General features: G+C 35.8%; 1 protein-coding gene across 1 annotated transcript; it reads right to left on the bottom strand.

Moving 5' to 3' along the window:
- Window positions 1–1,240: 1,240 nt before the first annotated feature.
- On the bottom strand, window positions 1,241–9,116 carry LOC149806304 (SPRY domain-containing SOCS box protein 3-like). The gene has a single exon (XM_089951382.1). It carries the CDS (start codon window positions 8,857–8,859, stop codon window positions 8,170–8,172), a length of 690 nt encoding a protein of 229 aa, XP_089807508.1. The 5' UTR covers window positions 8,860–9,116; the 3' UTR covers window positions 1,241–8,169.
- Window positions 9,117–20,050: the final 10,934 nt, after the last annotated feature.

The raw sequence follows: 20,050 nt of genomic DNA, 5'->3' as shown, positions 1-20,050 counted from the left end.
TGTGCCTAAAACACTATAAACTAGACCAAACCAAATCTTAATCATCGTCGTCGTCGTCAACATCATCATCATATTAGAACTAGTTCAGGTACACGCAGAACCTAAACCAAAAGCCAAATTACAAAGCTACATTTCAAAGAACCTAGAGGCGACATTCTGTCTAGGGTCATACTGGAGACTTATTACACACACACAAACACACACACACACACACACACACACACACACATTATTATTCCCCCTGGGACAGTTGCACCCTGATTCTGTTTCACCTGAAGTCGCTTGGCCTCCGAGTCTAAGACCTTGGAAAATAACCACCATGCTGTTTTACGGGCTGGATTGTATCATGTGATCGAATCGAACGTAGTGTGATAAGTGTCCGTCCATTTAGTACGTACGCATGGAGGGAGGGGAGTTAACCCAAATGCATACGCTTGCGTATGGGGGAGGGGTCTACTGATAATATACGTACGCATAGGAAACGGGGGTGGGTGTGAAACCTCGATAATAATTTGTCTAATACGTAACCTGTCCGACGGGGTTCAGTCGGTGTTTGATTTTTAGCGGACACTAAACAAACATTTTAAAGTTACGCAGCTTATTTCTTTGATGCAGACATACATTAAATGTCAGTGGACTGTTTTTATTAAACACGTTAATATTATTAATCCTTGATCGTTTCTGCGTGGATTAAATATAGTCGTTTCAATAGAACTCGGGTGGGGGGTGTCAGTCGTACGTAAGCGGGGGGGGGGGGGGGTAAAAAGTACGGATGTGTACAGGGAGTTGGATGGGTGAAGGTTTGCCAGATATTTGGGTACGTACTAAATGGATGGCCCCTAACAGGAGTGAAACGACGTCCATTTGATTAATTCCCTAAAGGGAAGGAGTAGTAATGCCCTACAAGTGTTGTTCCTTCAGAATGATGTTAGTAACTTTCTGAAGGTACACTGTGGCAAGGTCAACTCCCGAAATAAATTAGCTTTATATAATAAGATCGACCCCTCAAAAAATTACACAAAAATGAAATATGTTATGATAGGAAGAAAAAAAATAACGGACAGCTTAACATAATACAAGTATGACTAATATAAGTTAGTCAAAGGCATTAGCAATCGTTCCCTACTCAGCATAATAAACACCTACGTATTTGTGTGTGTGTGTGTGTGTGTGTGGAGAGAGAGAGAGAGAGAGAGAGAGATTAACTCTTCCATACAGATTATGTGACTCATTGAAAAAAGAACAATAGGCATGCCTTGGTAGGAAGTTTGTGAAGTAAGTGTGGATAGTGTAACACTTATTTGGGGCAAAACGATGTTTAGAACTCTTACACAAAAACAGGATGTACTTAAAAATTTTAAACGTTTATCACACAGTCAGCGATTTATAAAAGAAAACATTATATAAAATATAAATCATCCATTGAAAATTCTTGATACTGCATATAACTAATTCAATACAATACATGCATTCATTTAATGTAGTTTTACGAGTACTGGTTAAAATACATACATTCAGATATACACATTTGCAACATCACAAAAATGTATAAATACACTACAACTGTACATTTTAAAATTTTCCACCTGTATACAAATGCTACTTTATAAATACATTTTTCTATATTGCACAATTGGCCTGATTTATTCATAATTTATGTAGATAAATTAGAATACGTGTAAAAATGACACAGCTTACATAGAAAGAATATTAATATGAGAAGAAAAACAATAGTGGAGACCACATGACAACAAATTAACAATGAAATATAAAACAACAATACAAACTTCCACTAAAACAAGATTTTAAAAAAGAAATATGCAAAGCTTAATAGTATTTCGTGTAATCAAAGCAAGTTTCTCCGTTGCAATACAGAAAAGCGTGTATTGCACGCAATATTTACGTTTATTATAAACAAGCGCAGTTATTGTATCATCGATTTCTGAAAACTTGTTCAGGCCGGGTCGAGAACATAAGCTAAATCGTTTACATTCTTCGATACGCTATAAGCAATGGCTTCGATATTGTATTGGACTACACTACAGAAAGTATACTGGAATATACTACTGACAGTATATGGGACTATATTGCAGACAGTATATGGGACTATATTGCATACAATATATGTGACTACACTGCAGACAGTATACTGAACTGTACTACAGACAGCATATTTGACAAAACTGCAGACAGTATTTTTGACAAGACTGCAGACAGTATATTTGACTGCATACTGGTGGTTGTGTAATACAGTAATATTGGGCTAAATATACCTGCTTTGACTCAATTTTCTTTTTCTGAATTTCGAACTTCTATACCAGTTGGCCATCTCATAATGCTAGGGAATTGACACTGTCCGTTAGAAGTTCCTACTTAAGACCTACATAATGTTGAATGCGTGTAAAAAACACACACACGCACGCACACACACACACACACACACACACACACACACAATGCAAGTTTTAAACCAGTGTCATTTTGTTTTTGTCCACATGAATTTCTTGTTGATAAACAAGCAGTTACCGACAATTCAATTATTCAACAAACTTCTTTTATATGTTCATACTAATCGCTATTACGATTTAAAGTACATTTTAACTAGTCGTCCGTGCTTATTTGTTTGAAATGCATTACAAGAATGAGTTATTAAAAAGTGAGAAACTGTATTAAAATCTCTTCGTTCTGACGAAAAGTTGTAATATACGTGACTGATTAGTTGTTCAAAATCAAGAAACAAAAAAAATTAAAAAGTCCATACACAAATATTAAATTGCACTACTTTCTAGGTTGAACAGTTGGATTACTTTCCTGCTTTGTCTGTGATCATTGTGCTGCATTCAGTTGTGCAAAGGAAGAGTGTACAGCACGGACAACGTAGTGCAACGGAAGAGAGTACAGCACGGACAACGTGGTGCAACGGAAGAACGTACAGCACGGACAACGTGGTGCAACGGAAGGACGTACAACACTGACAACGTGGTGAACAGGTGATAATTTTGGGCATATCTTTGTTTTATATATGATGTAACCATCACCAGCCAATAATAAAATAACTGAAACATTGCAATAAACAGTGTTCCCAACAAAATCTTGTCTTCCTTTTCCTCTTCGATTTATTTTATTTGTTCGAGTTTGCATTCCATTTCTTCTAACGCTTTCCTTGTATCATAATTTAATTCTTTAATGTTAGTTTAATATCCAGTATCTGGCTAAAAGAAAGTGTATGATTTTACACCCTGAAGATTTGATACCAGGATGTATACTTATTCAGTTGTTACTTGTCTATGCTTTGTCAGGACTGTTTTCCATTATGTTTTCCATCTCTAGTATTGTCTTTCCTCTGCTTGTGTAATTTCATGTTTTGCTGTTTTAAGTGAGTTGAAATTGTCTATCTCGTTAGTACGGTTGTTGTTGTTTTTTTTTTTTTTTTTTTTTTGGTGGGGGGCATGTTGTAATACGAATCCACAATACGTACACTGTTAGGCACTGTTAGGTCATTACGACCTATTTAAGTTAGGGAAACAGAACGTCAATAAAGTCATCACTAGGCACTAACTGTAGGTCACTAAAAATCAGTATTATATTATGAAATTCCCTAACAGATACTAAAAGTCAGTCTTATAGTATGAAATTCACTAACAGATACTAAAAGTCAGTCTTATAGTAAGAAATTCACTAACAGATACTAAAAGTCAGTCTTATAGTATGAAATTCGCTAACATACTGAAAGTCAGTCTTATAGTATGAAATTCACTAACAGATACTAAAAGTCGCTAATTTATCATTACTGTTTGAATGTTGAAGAAATGTTTCACAAATAAATGGCAGTTGTAGACCCATTGACATTTTTGTCTGCATTCGACAAAACATTTTATGAAATCCGTAAAATTCCTATAAAAAGTAGCCTGAACAAAAACGTGTACATGAACTGAGGAAAGGCAAGACACGTAGATGAGAGTTAAATTATGTGCAACATAAGCAAAAACAAAAAGAAAGAAATAAAACGTTGATTTCCATAAAGGAAAACATTTGTAACATGAAAGTATATGGTATGAAAAAAATCACTGTGCTCAAACATCAGTGGTATCCTATCAATTCATCTCTAAATAATTCGAATAATTCCCAAGACGATTACCACTATATTAAGGTTGTAATCATTTAAATAATTCGAATAATTCCCAAGACGATTACCACTATATTAAGGTTGTAATCATTTAAACCTCAAAACACTCCGTGATCTACGTGATTATTATTTAAAGAAGCATATTTTGATGATGTGTGGTTTACCTGAGAAGTTCAAAATTTAGGATACAATATGTATCGTAAACTATAAATCAGTCTTGCTCACTGTTATAGTGATCCTTGTTAGCAACTAACAGACTTGGATATATTGCTGAAGGACTCACGGTACTAACTCAGTTCCCATAGTAAACCTATGCAAACACCAGGATATTACAAATTAAATAACTTTAAATTTCTGAGTGCTCGTGATCAAACCTATATTTATCAGTAAAGATGAAACCTGGATGACAGTTTCTGTGTAGAGAAAAGGATATGAGCCTCGGCATTTTCTGGACCTGCATGTGTTTGAAACATGTGCTTTCAAAAGAGTCAGGTGCCAATTTTAGTAATGAGTGTTTCAAACTCAAAACTGTTAAAGGACTGAAATTCTATCAGTAAAACAATGTATCAATGTTTTTCACTGACAACTAGGACAAGCTCTCAAAAGATTCTTTTTCCTAAAACATAACTTACATTATTAGCCAATCCTGGGCAGCCAAACCCATAAGTACTCTTTTTATGTTCACCATTTCCAGGCTGGTTACCATTTTTCCAAATAATTAGTACCGTATGTCCTGGAGGCCGAGGGTGGAATGCAAGGAATTAGCATGATACCACTATATGAATGGTAAAGGAACAAAGTTATAAAATTAGGGAAACCGAAGTCCTTCTTTTTGTTTATAAGTGCTGACAATCTTCAGGGATATCCAATAGTCAATAAATACCAGTAGTGTGTATACATGCTGACAGTCTTCATGGTAGTTCACGAGTCAATAAATGAAAGTAATATTGTAATTTATATTTAATTTGTATTATTTTTGTTGTTTTTGTGTGCTTTTCTCCATGATTTTATGTTATGTACATCTATACTGTGTGACTGACCAAGTCAGTCATCGAGTTAAGGGTCCACCTGACTAATGAGATTTATTTTGTAAACAACATGATATATATTTAATATTTCTTTGTGATTATACATTAACTATTAAGATCGTTACTAAAGGAAGTAAACATGTTTACTGGTATTTGATTTCAAGCACTTGGAAAGTCCTGATCTTGTTGGCAGCTTGGAATGTTTTAGAAAGTAAGTTGACCCCATCGTGGTTTCGTTATTGTGTCGTATCGTTTTATATTAATATTGTTTACTTCAAATTATTCATTCCTACCTTAACAACCACAGTATAATCAGTCGTATTGTTGTGTTCAGTGTTTAATTTTAGATGATTTGTGTATTTAAGTTATTCACTGGAATTACAACGTGATCTTTGACTCTCTGACTAAATCACTATTTTTGGATTATTGTGAATTCATTCAAAGACATTTTGGATTATATCATTGTGATAAATCAAGACATGGCACATTAGCATTTTTGAGGCTACTGACACAACAGCGCGTTCAATCTTGGAATTTATTAGGAATACCACTGTAATTCATTTGGAACTCTATGATTTTAGATTTGTGATAGAACTTTTAGGACTTTGGGGGATTTAATTTACAATACTGAACGTTCTTTTTAAATGTTTACTTTTTATTGAATCGAAAAAAATATATTTGCTGAATTTTACAAAACTTGTTTGTTTTTGTTATTTTCGGATACTTATTTTAAGACCACAGTCTCGTAACAATGTTTATAGATGGTGACAATCTTCAGTGTAGTCCATGAGGCAACAAATCAAGTCATGTATATAGACCCTAACAATTTTCGCGAGTCAATCAATGCCATTTTGTATACAGATACTGCCAATCCGTGTGGTGGTCCATGAGTCAAGTTGAAAAACGAGTATGGTGATAGGATACCATGGCTTGCAAAAACTAGACATTTTTTTAAAAACTCGTTTAATAAATTAAAATATTAAATCATTACCCATTTGAGATCCTGTGACTATGTCCCATATGGATTTTTTTATATATCTATGCTGAGACAAAATGTTCTCGTCATCAAGTAGTATGACACAAGCAATTACAAAAGAATAATGCATCTACTATACCTCTAGCAAATAAAACAATTCCTTGCCTTCTCAAGAATAAAATAAGCCGTACACTTATTAAAGACATCGTAAACACATTCTTTGAGGTTTTTATGAATATGGGGAGGAAGGAACACACAGAGAGCTTGCCTACACGCACGAGAGCCTAGGAATACATATTATAAAATCATGATGGCATTTAAAAAAAAATAAAAGTCAATTAAAGAAAATTAAAAGTAACTTAATCCATCGAAACAAACAGGTGATGTCCCTTCAATATGTACTATAAAAACTGATGGAGCTACCGTCCGCCATAATCCTACCGCCGTCGATGTTGGTGCTTCAACAAAATCAAAGTAGAAATAAAAGAGATACCAGTAATGAAATAAAAGAGATACCAGTAATGAAGCAGATGTTAGCCAGTTAACACTAATTTTAAAAAATATAAAAGCAGCAATCACCGACGTTGATGCGGAACAACATGACTTGTATTCAAGGGACAGTGACAAGAGTGAATTTGCAGGTGATGGAAAAATTAGCAACGGGTTATCCATGGCTTATAATGCCATTTTATTTTTTTTAATTTTGAAAAGAAATATTTGAAGGGATGGAAGGCAAATATTATAACGCGTGAGTTTTGGTCATTTTGGTTAATTCATATAATATAGAACATGAAATATGAAGTTTTATTATCGTCCCTCCCCACCCTCTCTCTCTCTCTCTTACATAGATAAATGCACAAATACAAACACAAACCAGAGAAATAATTTAAGTTAGTATATACAAATATATACATACATCCTTGTACGTTCGAACGTACGACTAGATTGCCTCATCCATGATTGATTTTGCACATCTTTCAGAATGTACAACAAAACATAATGCATTTCAATCATTACGTCTATACACAATTCTTTATAAAAAAAATCACATATACGTAAGTACAAACATCCATATATACTTCCAAGTATAAAGCTACATTAATGCAGTACAACAAATATACGCAAGATTTTTCAAAATGAAAAACACAATTTGAAATGAATTTCACAATTCCAACAAATAAGTTCTTGGAAACGACAACTTATACAATTTGAAATGGAACAATGTTCTCTCTCACACACATTTTCAGATATCAAAACAGATGAATATTGTAGTACTGTAGATGGTCACTTGTCCTGTATTTTTCTTCTTGTTTCAATGACCATCTAAAGATATCATGAAGAGGGTATAGCTCACGTACATTTTTAAATATGGCTAACAAGATTAATGCATCTTAAGCTAAAGTGCATCCATAATTCCAACATGTTAACAGTTGGCCCAACTTATTAGCGATGAATTTCGGTTTTTGGTACAGGCCATATTGGCTCCAGCAAACTAGTCACAGAGCGGTTCATCGTAATTAAGAAATGATCGTTGCTGTCACAAACGAAAAACGGCGAATTGATACCTTATTGGCGCCATATTGAATTTATGATGAGCAATACTGACTTTGAGAAAATAGATTGAAACAGTCATGTCTTTTTTTTTTAACAAAGCCTTTGTTATCACAAATATATAAACTTAGTTTAAATAACTGATGAATTTAATATTTAAAAGCAAGAAAAGCATAACGAAAGAGACTTGATTACTGCGCGTCTTGCACCTACATTCATATAGGTCTTAGTTAATGAACCTGAATAACTGATCAATAATCGAGCTAAAATCTGATGTCGAAACTATACTTGATCATCATTATTTACTGAATAAATATCACGCAATCATAGATTCATAATCATGTCTTTTAAATATTAATAGGCACCATAGGCATGCGTCCTTGTATAAAGAGGGTTTGAGCATTATGTGTGTATATAAACAAGAAATACCTGCAAGAATCACCGTACTAAACCAAGTTAAAGCTCTTCTTCATGAATCACAGATAATGTCAATGCAAAAAATCCTTGACGAATGTTCGAATACGGTTTGGCAGAGGAAGACTGTCAATTTCATTTTCCTGTCGGATTTTGGAAACAATGGTCGCCCTGCAACGGTCTTGGAGATTCAAAAAAGATCTACGTCGTTTTCCTAACGTCATTTCAGTTTTAGCAGCCGTGGAGCACACGATGGGATAGAGGCTATCCTGACATCTATTTAGACCCGCAAACGCCACTCCCATGTCTTCCCCGTCCTTGTAATAGCTAAGCGTTCCGTTATTCCAGTCTAACAACATACCAATCACGGTGGATTCATTTTCTTTCAATGGCTTACAATATTGCCTACATTTTCCGTTGTGCCATATAAGTCCTTTATGGGATAGTCCCCAACTTTCGTTATTCTCCCCTAATAAGTTGACAAAAGCATCCACGTGAAGACGGGCCTTTTTTGTCCCCACTCCAAACATCATACTGGTTCCGAAAATCCGTTGTGAAACTTTGATTTCCCAGTAATGTCTGCCATAGTTGAGGCATCTTGTTCCACGGACTGCCGCAGTACCATTCGACCAGTTGGGATGAAAATGAGCGGTCTCACATCGATTGCCGTATATCCGCACTTCGTGGGATTTGTCTTTTTTGTTCCAGGTCCAATAATCATCACATCCCTCTCGAACTGGTTCTGGTACGTCTCTTTGAACCATGGTTTATGTTGTTGCTGCTGCTGCTGCTGTAACGAATATCGAGATTGCAGCTGTATGTACCGCAGCCGACACTGATTATTGACAGCTGAGAACTTATTGATCTTTTAACACTGCTTCTAAGTGCAACATCTGATAGCACTTCTGTGGGTCGAGATACAAATCGCATGCTGTACACGGATTTATGTCATCTTTAGATAAGTCCTTTTGATGTTTCTAATTATTGAAATTATATTAATATGACGAATTCAGTGCGCAACCTCGAGATTATGTCTGTGTTAACCATTACGGCCATACACTCAGAGTCGGCATAGCCATTGTGCGAGACAGAAATTAGAGCCAACGGTTTTTATAACGGTCCATTCATTCGCGCGGAATGCCTATCTACAAGGGTGAACAAAGGACTGCTAGTAAAATTAAAATTTCCCCCAACCACGCCTCACAGGCACGTGCCGCTATCAGTCCGTACAGCCAGGTCGCGTGTCAAACGTTGTGGAGAGTAGTATCATCATGACTGTGTACGAAATTATAAGACTGCAGTAAACGATATGATTCCTAAAGAGCATTTGAAAACTATTACTAATTTGTTTCTACCATTAATATACCTCTCTTTAATCTTGTTTTTGATTAGTAATCTTAACCGAACCCTAATTAGAAGGTATTATTAGACACAAAATGTTACTATTAATGTTTCGCTCAGGGAAACTGCTTCCATCAATATTTAACTACAGACAATACATGAGCCCATTATGTACAACAACATATCACACTTCACTTTACTCTCAGCTTGAAAGTGTAAAAAAAATCTTTTGTTCTTTCTTTGATTTGGTAAGGCGTTTGATTTGGTTTAGTTTATCGCTCCTTGGCACAAAGTGTTAGAAAATAAATGGTAATTTATTCTGAGTTATTCACAACATGTATGGAAACATTAAATCATGTCTGGAAACTATTATAGTCAGCAGTTTTTTTTTACTAGCTCATGCAGATAGAAAATCTCTCCATTTTTTTCTTCATTTCTCAACGACCTCTTAAGTGAACTTTTTCAAAAAGGAGGTGTGGGTGCATGCATTAAACCAAAATACATTCATATTGTTTCGACATATTGTACGGCACCCAATAATGGTGTCAACAGATGTCGAAATGTCGAGTCAAAGAAACATTTTATTTTACAATTTAATTCGTGAAAACAATACGTAGGTTTTAGTTTTCTCAGGGCAGTAAATACATCAAAGTATTCGTTTAATATTTAAATTTAAATTTAATAGAAATGACTGATCATTTTAAGATGTATAAGTTTATTTTTCCAAAATAAAGAAGTTTAAGTGAAACAGGTATTTATGACCGTAAGTGATCACAGACATATAAAAAATGTTCAGCTAGATGTTGATTGAAGCGATAATGGTACTACGATTTATTATTATTACACAAACAAACAAAAAACTCAAATCCACCGGGAATAATCTATAAATTAATATAGAAACATTTGGATGAGCAATTCTCTTAGTTTTCGAAAGAAAATGATTTTAGACTTTTAAAGAATCGATTAATTTTAAGTATATCTAGCAAGTTTTCTGTAGAGTAACTATATTGTAAGTAAAAATAAATTCACTGGAAGAATATAGAAATCTCAGATAAGAGGTGTATGCTTAACAATGGAGATAAACGCTATTATCTTCAAAACTGCGATTTGTCTTAAAACACTTGTTTTAAGACATATTTTTACAAGATGGAAAATGTTTTAAAATTTAGAATGTTAATACAATCCTCTTCTTTAAATATGCTACTATAAAGCTAATTAATTTTGCTAGACTAATTAATTTTGCTAGAATAATTGTTTATAAATTTGAATAGATGTATGGCTGAATGTTCATGCTGCCCCCACCCCAACTTCTATTTCTACATCTCTACTACTTTTATTATTATTTTGTTTTCCTTTTTAGATCCAAAAATTAAAAGACATGTCTTTTTGTAAAGTTGAATTAAATACACTCCTGATATCTGAATTTGAAATGTCACATAAATATGGTTAATTTTAATTTTGTTTTAAATTTCATATATTCTGTTATCGTCCTGACACCTGCGTGTGGTCAAAGATCGTCTAATCGAAATACAAATATTGTTCAGTCCTGTTAAGGTGAATGGAAAAGGCATGCCATAGAAATAGGCGCCAGCTGTTCTTGCTTGATGCGCCAATGGGGAAGAAAAGTTAATACGATCTCCTTTATTCCTGTTTGAAATTTTTAAGCGAGAAAACTGAACCCACTGTCAGGTAACTCACACGATCAATATCAGAGCGTGTACACCATCGATCAAAAATTATATCTTCAAATCGGAGAGAAATCAAAAATCAGTCCTTGTTGATTATAAGTGATTAGTCCATATGTACCCAGTAAGAAATAAATATCGAAGTTTCGAAGCAACATACTACTGTTGTGATTGAAATACTTGAAACAGGTTTTTATTTGAAATAAGTAAGTTTTGTTAGAAACGTAGTCTGAAATTGGGCTACAACAAAGAGAGTCATAAACAACAACCAATCAACCAATATATCAAACAACGAACCAGTCAAACCAATATATCAAACGAATAACCAGTCAAACAAATATATCAAACAATGAACCAGTAAAACCAATATCTCAAACAATGAACCAGTCAAACCAATGAGCCATTATATCAGTAAGTCAGATCTCCTACAGAGCTCTGTTAATTTTATAATTGTATTCCTAAAATAGCAATACTAGTTGTATATCATATAAATAAAGTGTGAAGGACATTTTACTTCATTCGTATTAGACAGTACAGATTTTGCTAAAGAATAACTTGTATATAATCGTCATTTCTTTATTATTCTAAGGTTAAGGATAGCATGAAGATAGGTGTATGAAGAAAAATTGCTCGCGTACATGTGATTGAAAGATATAATGTTTGAACAAAACATAGATGGTCGAATAAACCATTGATCCATATTTACATCTGAGAGAGAGAGAGAGAGAGAGAGAAAGAGAGAACACACTTTGTGTTATGTACATCACGTTTGCAGTAAAACATGATCTCTCATTCAAGTAGTTTTAGAATAAAAGGAAAATAAAAACCAATTGAGAACACACACACACACACACACACACACACACACACATATATATATATATATATATATATATATATATATATATATATATATATATATATATATATATATATATATATATATATACCAGATCCAAGCCCCAAAGAGTCCTCAAAGTTATATCTTAAGTTGAACAATGGAGAGTATTCCGAATGAATTACAGAATTACAGTGGTGTTCCGGATGAATTCCGATCTTGAAAGTACTGATGTGCTAATACCCTGGAATAATGCTGATGTGCTGCCAGTCTTGATGAATCACAGTCATAAAATCGAACATGTCTCTAAATTGATTCACAATGATCCAAAAATTAGTGATTTTGTCCTAAAGTGTTAATGAACACTATTAATTCCAATGAATAATTTAAATTAATAAATCCTCTCAAACTAAAACAACACGACTAACAACCTGATTTCAGTTAAGATATTAATAGGAATGAGCATATTCTAATATTTAAAAAAAAAATTAATATACAAACCTAAAACACAATAACAGGCCCAGGAAACGTTCATGTCTAGAATATTTCAAGTCGTAAAGAAGATCAGGTCTTTAACTTAAATTTTCATTTAGACTATGGCAATCATCACGTAGACAGGGAATTCCTGAGGGGAAAACTAATGTCCTGAACTCAAATCCAAGTAAACAGGTTTACCTACACATGATAATTATCTTAAAATATAATTTACTATCAACAACAAGCATTAGTTATGTCATATATTGATTACAACAGCAACAAATAGACATTAGCAAGGTAGGCCCAAGCTCATACCCTCATTATAGACAAAGGTCAATCAAACAATACAAATTAACTTTATAAAACTCTTAACTCCACGAAATCTGCCAAGGTTAGAAATCTGGGAAATTATATTAATATAACACTAATTGAACGTAGCAATATATGATGAATGACGTAAAGATAGTTTTCAACAAGAACTAAATGGAAAGGCAAGTTCAGTGGATAGATTACGGTTCTATAATTAGATTAGAAAAGATCTGAGTTGCCAATACTAAATATATTGTTTGAACTCTACACACAGTGTTAACTTACTATGCATGTTCAGAAATGGAAGCTTTCCCATAATGGCAGATATAAATAGGTATAAAAAATATATCCTATGTCGAGAGACTGTGCCCTTTTATGCAGATATAGAAGATACGTTTCACTGTGCTATTAAATGTCCCATGTACGATAGGTCGAGAAAGGCTTATGTGCCTTCATGCTTTCATTGTAATGCAAATGGCATGAATTTTTTTCACTTTGTCCAGAGAATCAATAATAATACTAATATCCTACATAATTTCGCTATTTATCTAAGCAAAATCGATAAAAGTTCGGATTACTGTGTTAATCCTATAATTATTTTGGGGTCGTACCACATTTTTAATACATGCATGTGATCTCAATATCTACTCCAGAAACCTCAAAAAGTTCAAAACACAGCTGCTCGGATCATACTTAGAGTACCACGATCAGAGCACACCTCCCCGCTGCTCTCTACCCTACACTGGCTATCCATTCGATCCAGAATCAAACACAAAATTTGTTCTCTGTGCTACATTTCACTGTCGGACTCTAGTCCAACATACCTATCTGACCTCACTCATGTGTACACACCAGCAAGATACTTGCGCTCCTCTTCTGACAATCGTATACTCATTATTCCAAGTATGAAAACAGAGTCATATGGACAGCGTTCTTTTGCATACCAGGGCCCAGCAACGTGGAATGAATTGCCCACTGAACTTAGACACAAAGACACAGTGATCACATTCAAGAGGGCTCTCAAAGCTCACTTATTTCGACAGCAAGAACAAACTTAAAGACCTAATAATGTTTCCTACCTGAAATATTCTCAGCATGTTTTTTATTTTTTTAAATGTTTTTCTAATTTCATGTTGTTTGTTTTTGTAATAATATTATTATGTTTCTTATCTTATAGGTGTTGTCTAAAGTTGTAAAGCACTTAAAGCTTCTAAAGATTAGGCGCTATACAAAGTCCTCATTATTATTATTATTATTATTATTATTATTATTTGGGCCGGTGGCCTAGGTTCCAAATAAAGATTATTATTATTATTATTATTATTATTATTATTATTATTATTATTATCGTTATTATTATTAGTTATGTTCTTTCATTCTCTGATAGTTTCATCTAATCTCGATTTCCTTGTTTAATACATGGATTACTATCTACCATAGTTTATGAATAGCGTTCTTATGATATTGATCAGAAGGGCATTTTGAATACGGCTTATATGTTAATGACAATTTTTATCTTCTCCCAAATGCGTTGGTATTTAAGCATGTTCTTACACAAACACTGAAGCGCATTTTATGAAACATTAACATGTGTTGTATCCTTATGTTTTATTATATGCATGTATGTACACGTGCTCGTGTTTAAAAATATGTGTACATTTGTGTATCTATATTTGTGTGCATGTGTATGTACATGCAGTATATTTTATTTTACTGTAAGCATGCCACCGTCAATTTGTATGCATGCGTAGAATGTCTCGTGGTCAGTAGGTTCTATTCAAATGTAGCTATGTACCTATATTTATCTATCTACACAAGGCATATCTAGCGGGACTTTCTTCGCTACAATTTAGACTTTCTCTTTGGATTTTTGTCAGCTCATAGATTTATTTTGACATGTAATTAGTACCAGATAAAAATAGTTCTAAGCCGGAAATAATCACCCTTGACACTATTTGCTAATCTTTCTAATGCCATTAAGTGTCCGGAATCCCATCCGGCACACCGTTTGTGAAAGTGTTGTCAATTTTCGTTGTCTTCGGGAATGTTGTATGACGTACTAAAATTGAGTAATATCCCGTTTCTAACAAATTTTTAGTTCACGTGACCTATAAGCCCAGCGAGTTTATGATACGGTCCTTTGTCCGTCGTGTGTCGTCTGTCCGTCGTACTTCGTCTGTCGTCTGTTTTATAATTGTTGTTTAAAACATCTTGAAAAACAGGAGCTTAACAGATTTTTACCATTTCTTACAAAAGCATCATGGAACAAAGCTTCTTCAGATTTGGTAAAATGTTACCAATCTACTATCAAATATAGCCGCCGTTTCTACAAAATAGCCCAGCATAATTTTTAATGATGCCGGCGGCAAGTGTAACAGCTCTTGCTAAATAGTGATACTTTTAATCGACAAACTCCTGAAAAAAATGGGGAAAAAAACAATAAGTTTACCAAGATTAACAGAAAGTATCAAGGCGCAATGAGACAAAAGCACGTAAATTCTTGCAAAAGAAACGATATTAGTATATATTTGTATTCACAAGCCAATAAACAGATGAATATTGAACTGAAGGTATACAAAGCAATATCTCACTATGTATACACAATGCTCAGATCATGCATACGATGCGTATAAATAATGTTCAACCCATTTGTTCCCAAGGATGCACGTTCATGTCTTTCTAAACGCCTCCAAAGATAATACCCGTCCATCAATAGTTATATTCGAGTACATTTTTTGATCTTCTCAATAAGGTGTCAATGCATATTTTGATCTTCTCAATACCGTGTCAATGCTATGATGGACTACACAACTGTAAGCAGCAGAGGGGGTGAACAGACCGAAACTAAAATAGTACTGAATAGACAAAAACAGTTTCGGTTTACTTATTTCGACGATAAACCTTTCCATGACGACCACAGAATAAAAAAAAAATATCCCTGAACGTCGAATAATTTCTCTCGGAGAGACTCTTCGACGACCGGGGAAATGCAATAACATCCGCGCGCTGACGTTCTTGGTTTACTTCAATAAATCTGAAACTATTCCCCCGCGGGTCATCATTGACACGGTCGGTCGGTCCAGCCCCCCCCCCCCCCCCTCTGCTGCTCTACGAAATGAGTTTCCAAGGAAAAACATTTTTATGTTAGCGGAATTAAATCATTGACAAATAAATAATGGCAAATATTGGAGAAGCACATACGACTAGATTAGCTCGAGAACGTCTCGAAGCAATTCAGAAATTTCTTCCTGTCCGTGATAGTGTCAGACAAAAATTACAACTAAGACAGCAAGCACGGGAAGGCTTTGCAGAGACTACGGAGGAATTATTTAAACCCGTGACCAAAGCTACTGAAAAATCCGCAGCTGTTACCAAAGAGGCTTTAATAGAGCAAAGGAAAATTTTACAGGATATTTCAGCTGGACTTAAACCCCCGCCTCCACCCGATGAAGTTGTTGTGTCAGTACCTGCTGGTAAGCGAGTAACAGGGAGAATTACTGACCCCGCCAAAAGATTTACGCCGGATTATATTGAACTTCTTAAAAATGTACCAGAAGAGAAATTACCTGAGACAATACTGTTAGGATTGATTAGAAGAGATGTGTCTTTAAACCCAGAACACGGTTCTATGACAGATGATAATTTTATCAAATATTCGTATCGTATACGTGAAAATAAAAAACAAATCAGCAGGGACGATACAAAATACGATAGACTTGTAGATGCTATACGTAAACTTGAAATTCCACCATCGCAACCTCAAGAAGAAAAATCACCGTTGCAACACACAGAACGACAACAATATCCTTCACGGCGAAGAGCAATAGATCCTGACCTAACTCCGTTAAGTGAATACGAGGCTGCATCTGAAGGAAGTCCGCGGGGCCAAAAATTCAAACAAACTAGGTCGCCGATAATTAGCTTAACAACATCTTCTGAAAGTTTGCCTCAAGACATTTTATCCCCAAGAATTGTACCATCAACAGGGGAGGGTTTAGGATCCGGTTTTATTGCCTGCCCTAATAATATCATCGATGATGTATCACGGTTGGAAGTTCTCATCGGAGGAAGACGTGCCGGAAACAATTCTCCGGAAATTATAAATGAAGCCGCAGATATCTGTCAGAGACTATTTCAGCGTGGCATCATGGATATCAGCATCTACCGGGGGCTCATTGATGAACTCGCAGACGGTTACCACAGCGACTAATAATTAAATTTGCTAGCAAATTCAGTTAGATAAACAATAATTAAATAAAATGATACTACACGATTCTTTTCGCAGACCAAGAAGTGTCAGAGTAGTAAACTCACGATTACCAGTATACGAGGTTGTTTACGGAGATGGAGTCGGTGATGTTGTTAGGGATTTAGTCACAAGAATCGCTCCGAAAGCTGGACCGTTAGCAAAACAATTCGCGATGAAAGCCGCTGATGTTGTCAAGGATAAAGCCATTGGCACTGTTGGTAGTCTTGCCGGGAAAGCATTTCAATCAATCAAGGATCGACTAGCACAGCTGATACGAAAAAAAAACCCAGTCGAGAGGTTGGTGCCAGTAAAACTACCATCCACTGAAGCTATGCCGGCAAATGTTAGTAGCGTAGTAAATAAGGCCGTAAATCAGAAATTAGCTGAGATCGCAACAGCAGGAATTACCTCCAAAGCGTTGCAAGATAGTGTAACTGCTAATTTGATAGCTGGTAGTGGTTTCCGGTGACGATAACATTTTAATTAGATCATCACAAATAATAATAATGTTTGCACGAAAATCCAATGACGCGTTTGATATGTCCAAACCAGTACTTAAAGATGATTCTGTACGTGATTTTCAATATTATTCTTATGAAGCACGTGATCCTAACCAACGCGGAAGAATTGAACTACAGGTCCAGGATACAAGTAGATACTTCTTGCCCGCTGAGGCCTTCATCGAAGTTGAAGGTAGGCTTTTAAAGAATGATAACACTAACTACGGAATCGGCGACCGAGTTGGATTTGTTAACAACGGCATCATGGCGTTATTTAAATCCGCTATTTACATGATAGATGGAAAAGAAATTGAAACAATTCATGATAACGTCGACGTTGCCACAACAATTCTCGGGTTGGCGAGATACTCGGATGATTACACCAGATCAGCCGGACCATCAATGATGTTTGCAAAGGATATAACCGACAGCCCCGAGAACAGGAATGTAACAATGAATAATGCCGGTGACGCAGTTGCATCGATGAACGAAAATTTTAATTTGGGTTTTGCAACACGTAGATCGATGTTAAGTGGAGATGAAGAGTTCTCAGGTGTGATTCCATTGTCTCACATCTTTGGATTCTGCAGAGATGTCCACAAGGTCATATTCGGTGCCAAACACACAGTTGTACTTGTGCGAAAACCTGATGATAATGACGCTATCTGGCGAGATGCTGCTGTTGCCCCTGGTCAGGTAATACTAACTAAACTGTGGTTGTGGATGCCAGTGTTGTCTCCGTCAATCACCGAAGAACAACGACTGTTGTCTTTCATGGACACGGGCGGTAAATCACTGCTATCCTGGAAAACAACAACCACAGACGTTATTCAGGGTGATAATGGTGGGTTGTTTACATGGCATATATCATCGCAACAAGGAGTATCAGCACCACGACATATTTTCATTGCATTTCAATACCGTGCTAGAACAGATAGCCAGGAAAGAAATCCAATGGTATTTGATACACTTGGAGTTTCTGAAGTTTCGTTGAGAATAAATGGGCATCAGGAGCCATCTGAGGATATATTAATAGATTTCGAACATCATCGTGTCGCACGCGCGTATCATCGTCTGATGTCATTTATGGGGCGCGACCTTAATGTAGACACTGGCCTGCAAATATCACAGCGAGACTTTATGAGTTTATATCCGATTTATTACTTTTCGCTGGAACATCTTGATCTGGTTAAACAATCTGTTGTCGACCTACATTTCCGAGCTCGTGTAGGTGTTCCTGCTGGTGGTTACAGAGCGATTGCTGTCATACTCTCCGATAAAGCAATGCTGCTTGAAGGTGTTGGCGGACGAATGAGGGTCATCGACGCTCCAATCGAGAATATGTAACGCAATTAAAATCAAACTTAGGATATAATGTCATACAGTCATGTTAATGTCACCTTGACTTCCGGTCAAACGAAGAAATTGCAATCAAAGAACGCAAGCACGTGCGGGACATCAATAACACTAAAACGAGATCAGATTACTGGTGGTCCAAACAAATTGTCGTTGACTAATACTCAGCTTAAACATTTTAATAAGGCACTAACAGCAAAAACCGGTGTCCGACTTGATTTCTCTGCTGCAGCTATCAAGGACATGACTAAAACCGGTGGAATATTTCCTCTTCTCGCAGCAATACCGGCGTTGATTGCCGCGGCAGCACCAGCCGTAGCAAAAGCCGCAGCACTCGGTGCAGTTGGAACTGCAGCTGGAATGGCACTAAAAAAGGCAACGGGAAAAGGATACAAGAAAAAAAAGGGACGCGGTCTAAGACTACCAGGAACTCCACCATCATGGTATCCAAAAAAATTCTAACGCCGTTGAGCAATTTTGATTTACTCGATGCTGTTAAAAAATTGCGTGTAAAACATTTCAGAGGCGTATTTATGCGAGATCAATTACCGCAACGACCGAATAATCCAGAAACTGGCATTATCAATCTCGACAACAAAGATGGTCCGGGAACTCACTGGGTTGCTTACGCGATCGATCCACGTGGAATTATCTATTTTGATTCGTACGGTTTAGCACCGCCAGTTGAGTTTCTCAAGTATGTCAGCAGATTTTCTAATGTTCCAGTGTGGCAGTCGACGTTACCAACACAAACATTAATTGATCCGCCCATTTGTGGGAGGGAGGTTTTAAATGTTCTTGATGCAATCTCAAGAAATCCAGCAACTCCTCCTCATAAAGTAGTGTATGAATATACCGCATCGAGAAATGCTAGCATTTGAAAAACAGCAATAAGAATAATGGTGGATATTTACGGAAGACCTTTCACACGAGGAGGTAAACCAAGCACAGATGCTGATCTCTCAAAATATGCGACCAAAGATGAAGTCGATAATCTTTTGAATATAGCTGGAGTTGACCCAGATGAAGTTGCTATTTTCCAAGACAGGCAAGGAAAACTAAGAACGAGCAACATTAAGTGGAATGATATAATTCGCAGAGTTCTTGGAGCTACCAAGGATAACTTCGTTGCATTTAGTGATGGCGGCCGGATCAAGGACTCGAATATATCAATCGCAAGCATCAAAGACAGTATTGATA

This window comes from Sinohyriopsis cumingii, chromosome 1, assembly GCF_028554795.1.
Source record: "Sinohyriopsis cumingii isolate HCF-2022 chromosome 1, ASM2855479v2, whole genome shotgun sequence".
Lineage (NCBI taxonomy): Eukaryota > Metazoa > Mollusca > Bivalvia > Unionida > Unionidae > Sinohyriopsis > Sinohyriopsis cumingii.
The sequence above is the reverse complement of the archived record's forward strand: the minus strand, read 5'-3'. Positions and strand labels throughout refer to the sequence as shown.

Bases quoted from the DNA above. Each gene is read 5' to 3' on its own strand.
- LOC149806304 (XM_089951382.1), bottom strand. From the start codon at position 8,859: ATGGTTCAAAGAGACGTACCAGAACCAGTTCGAGAGGGATGTGATGAT.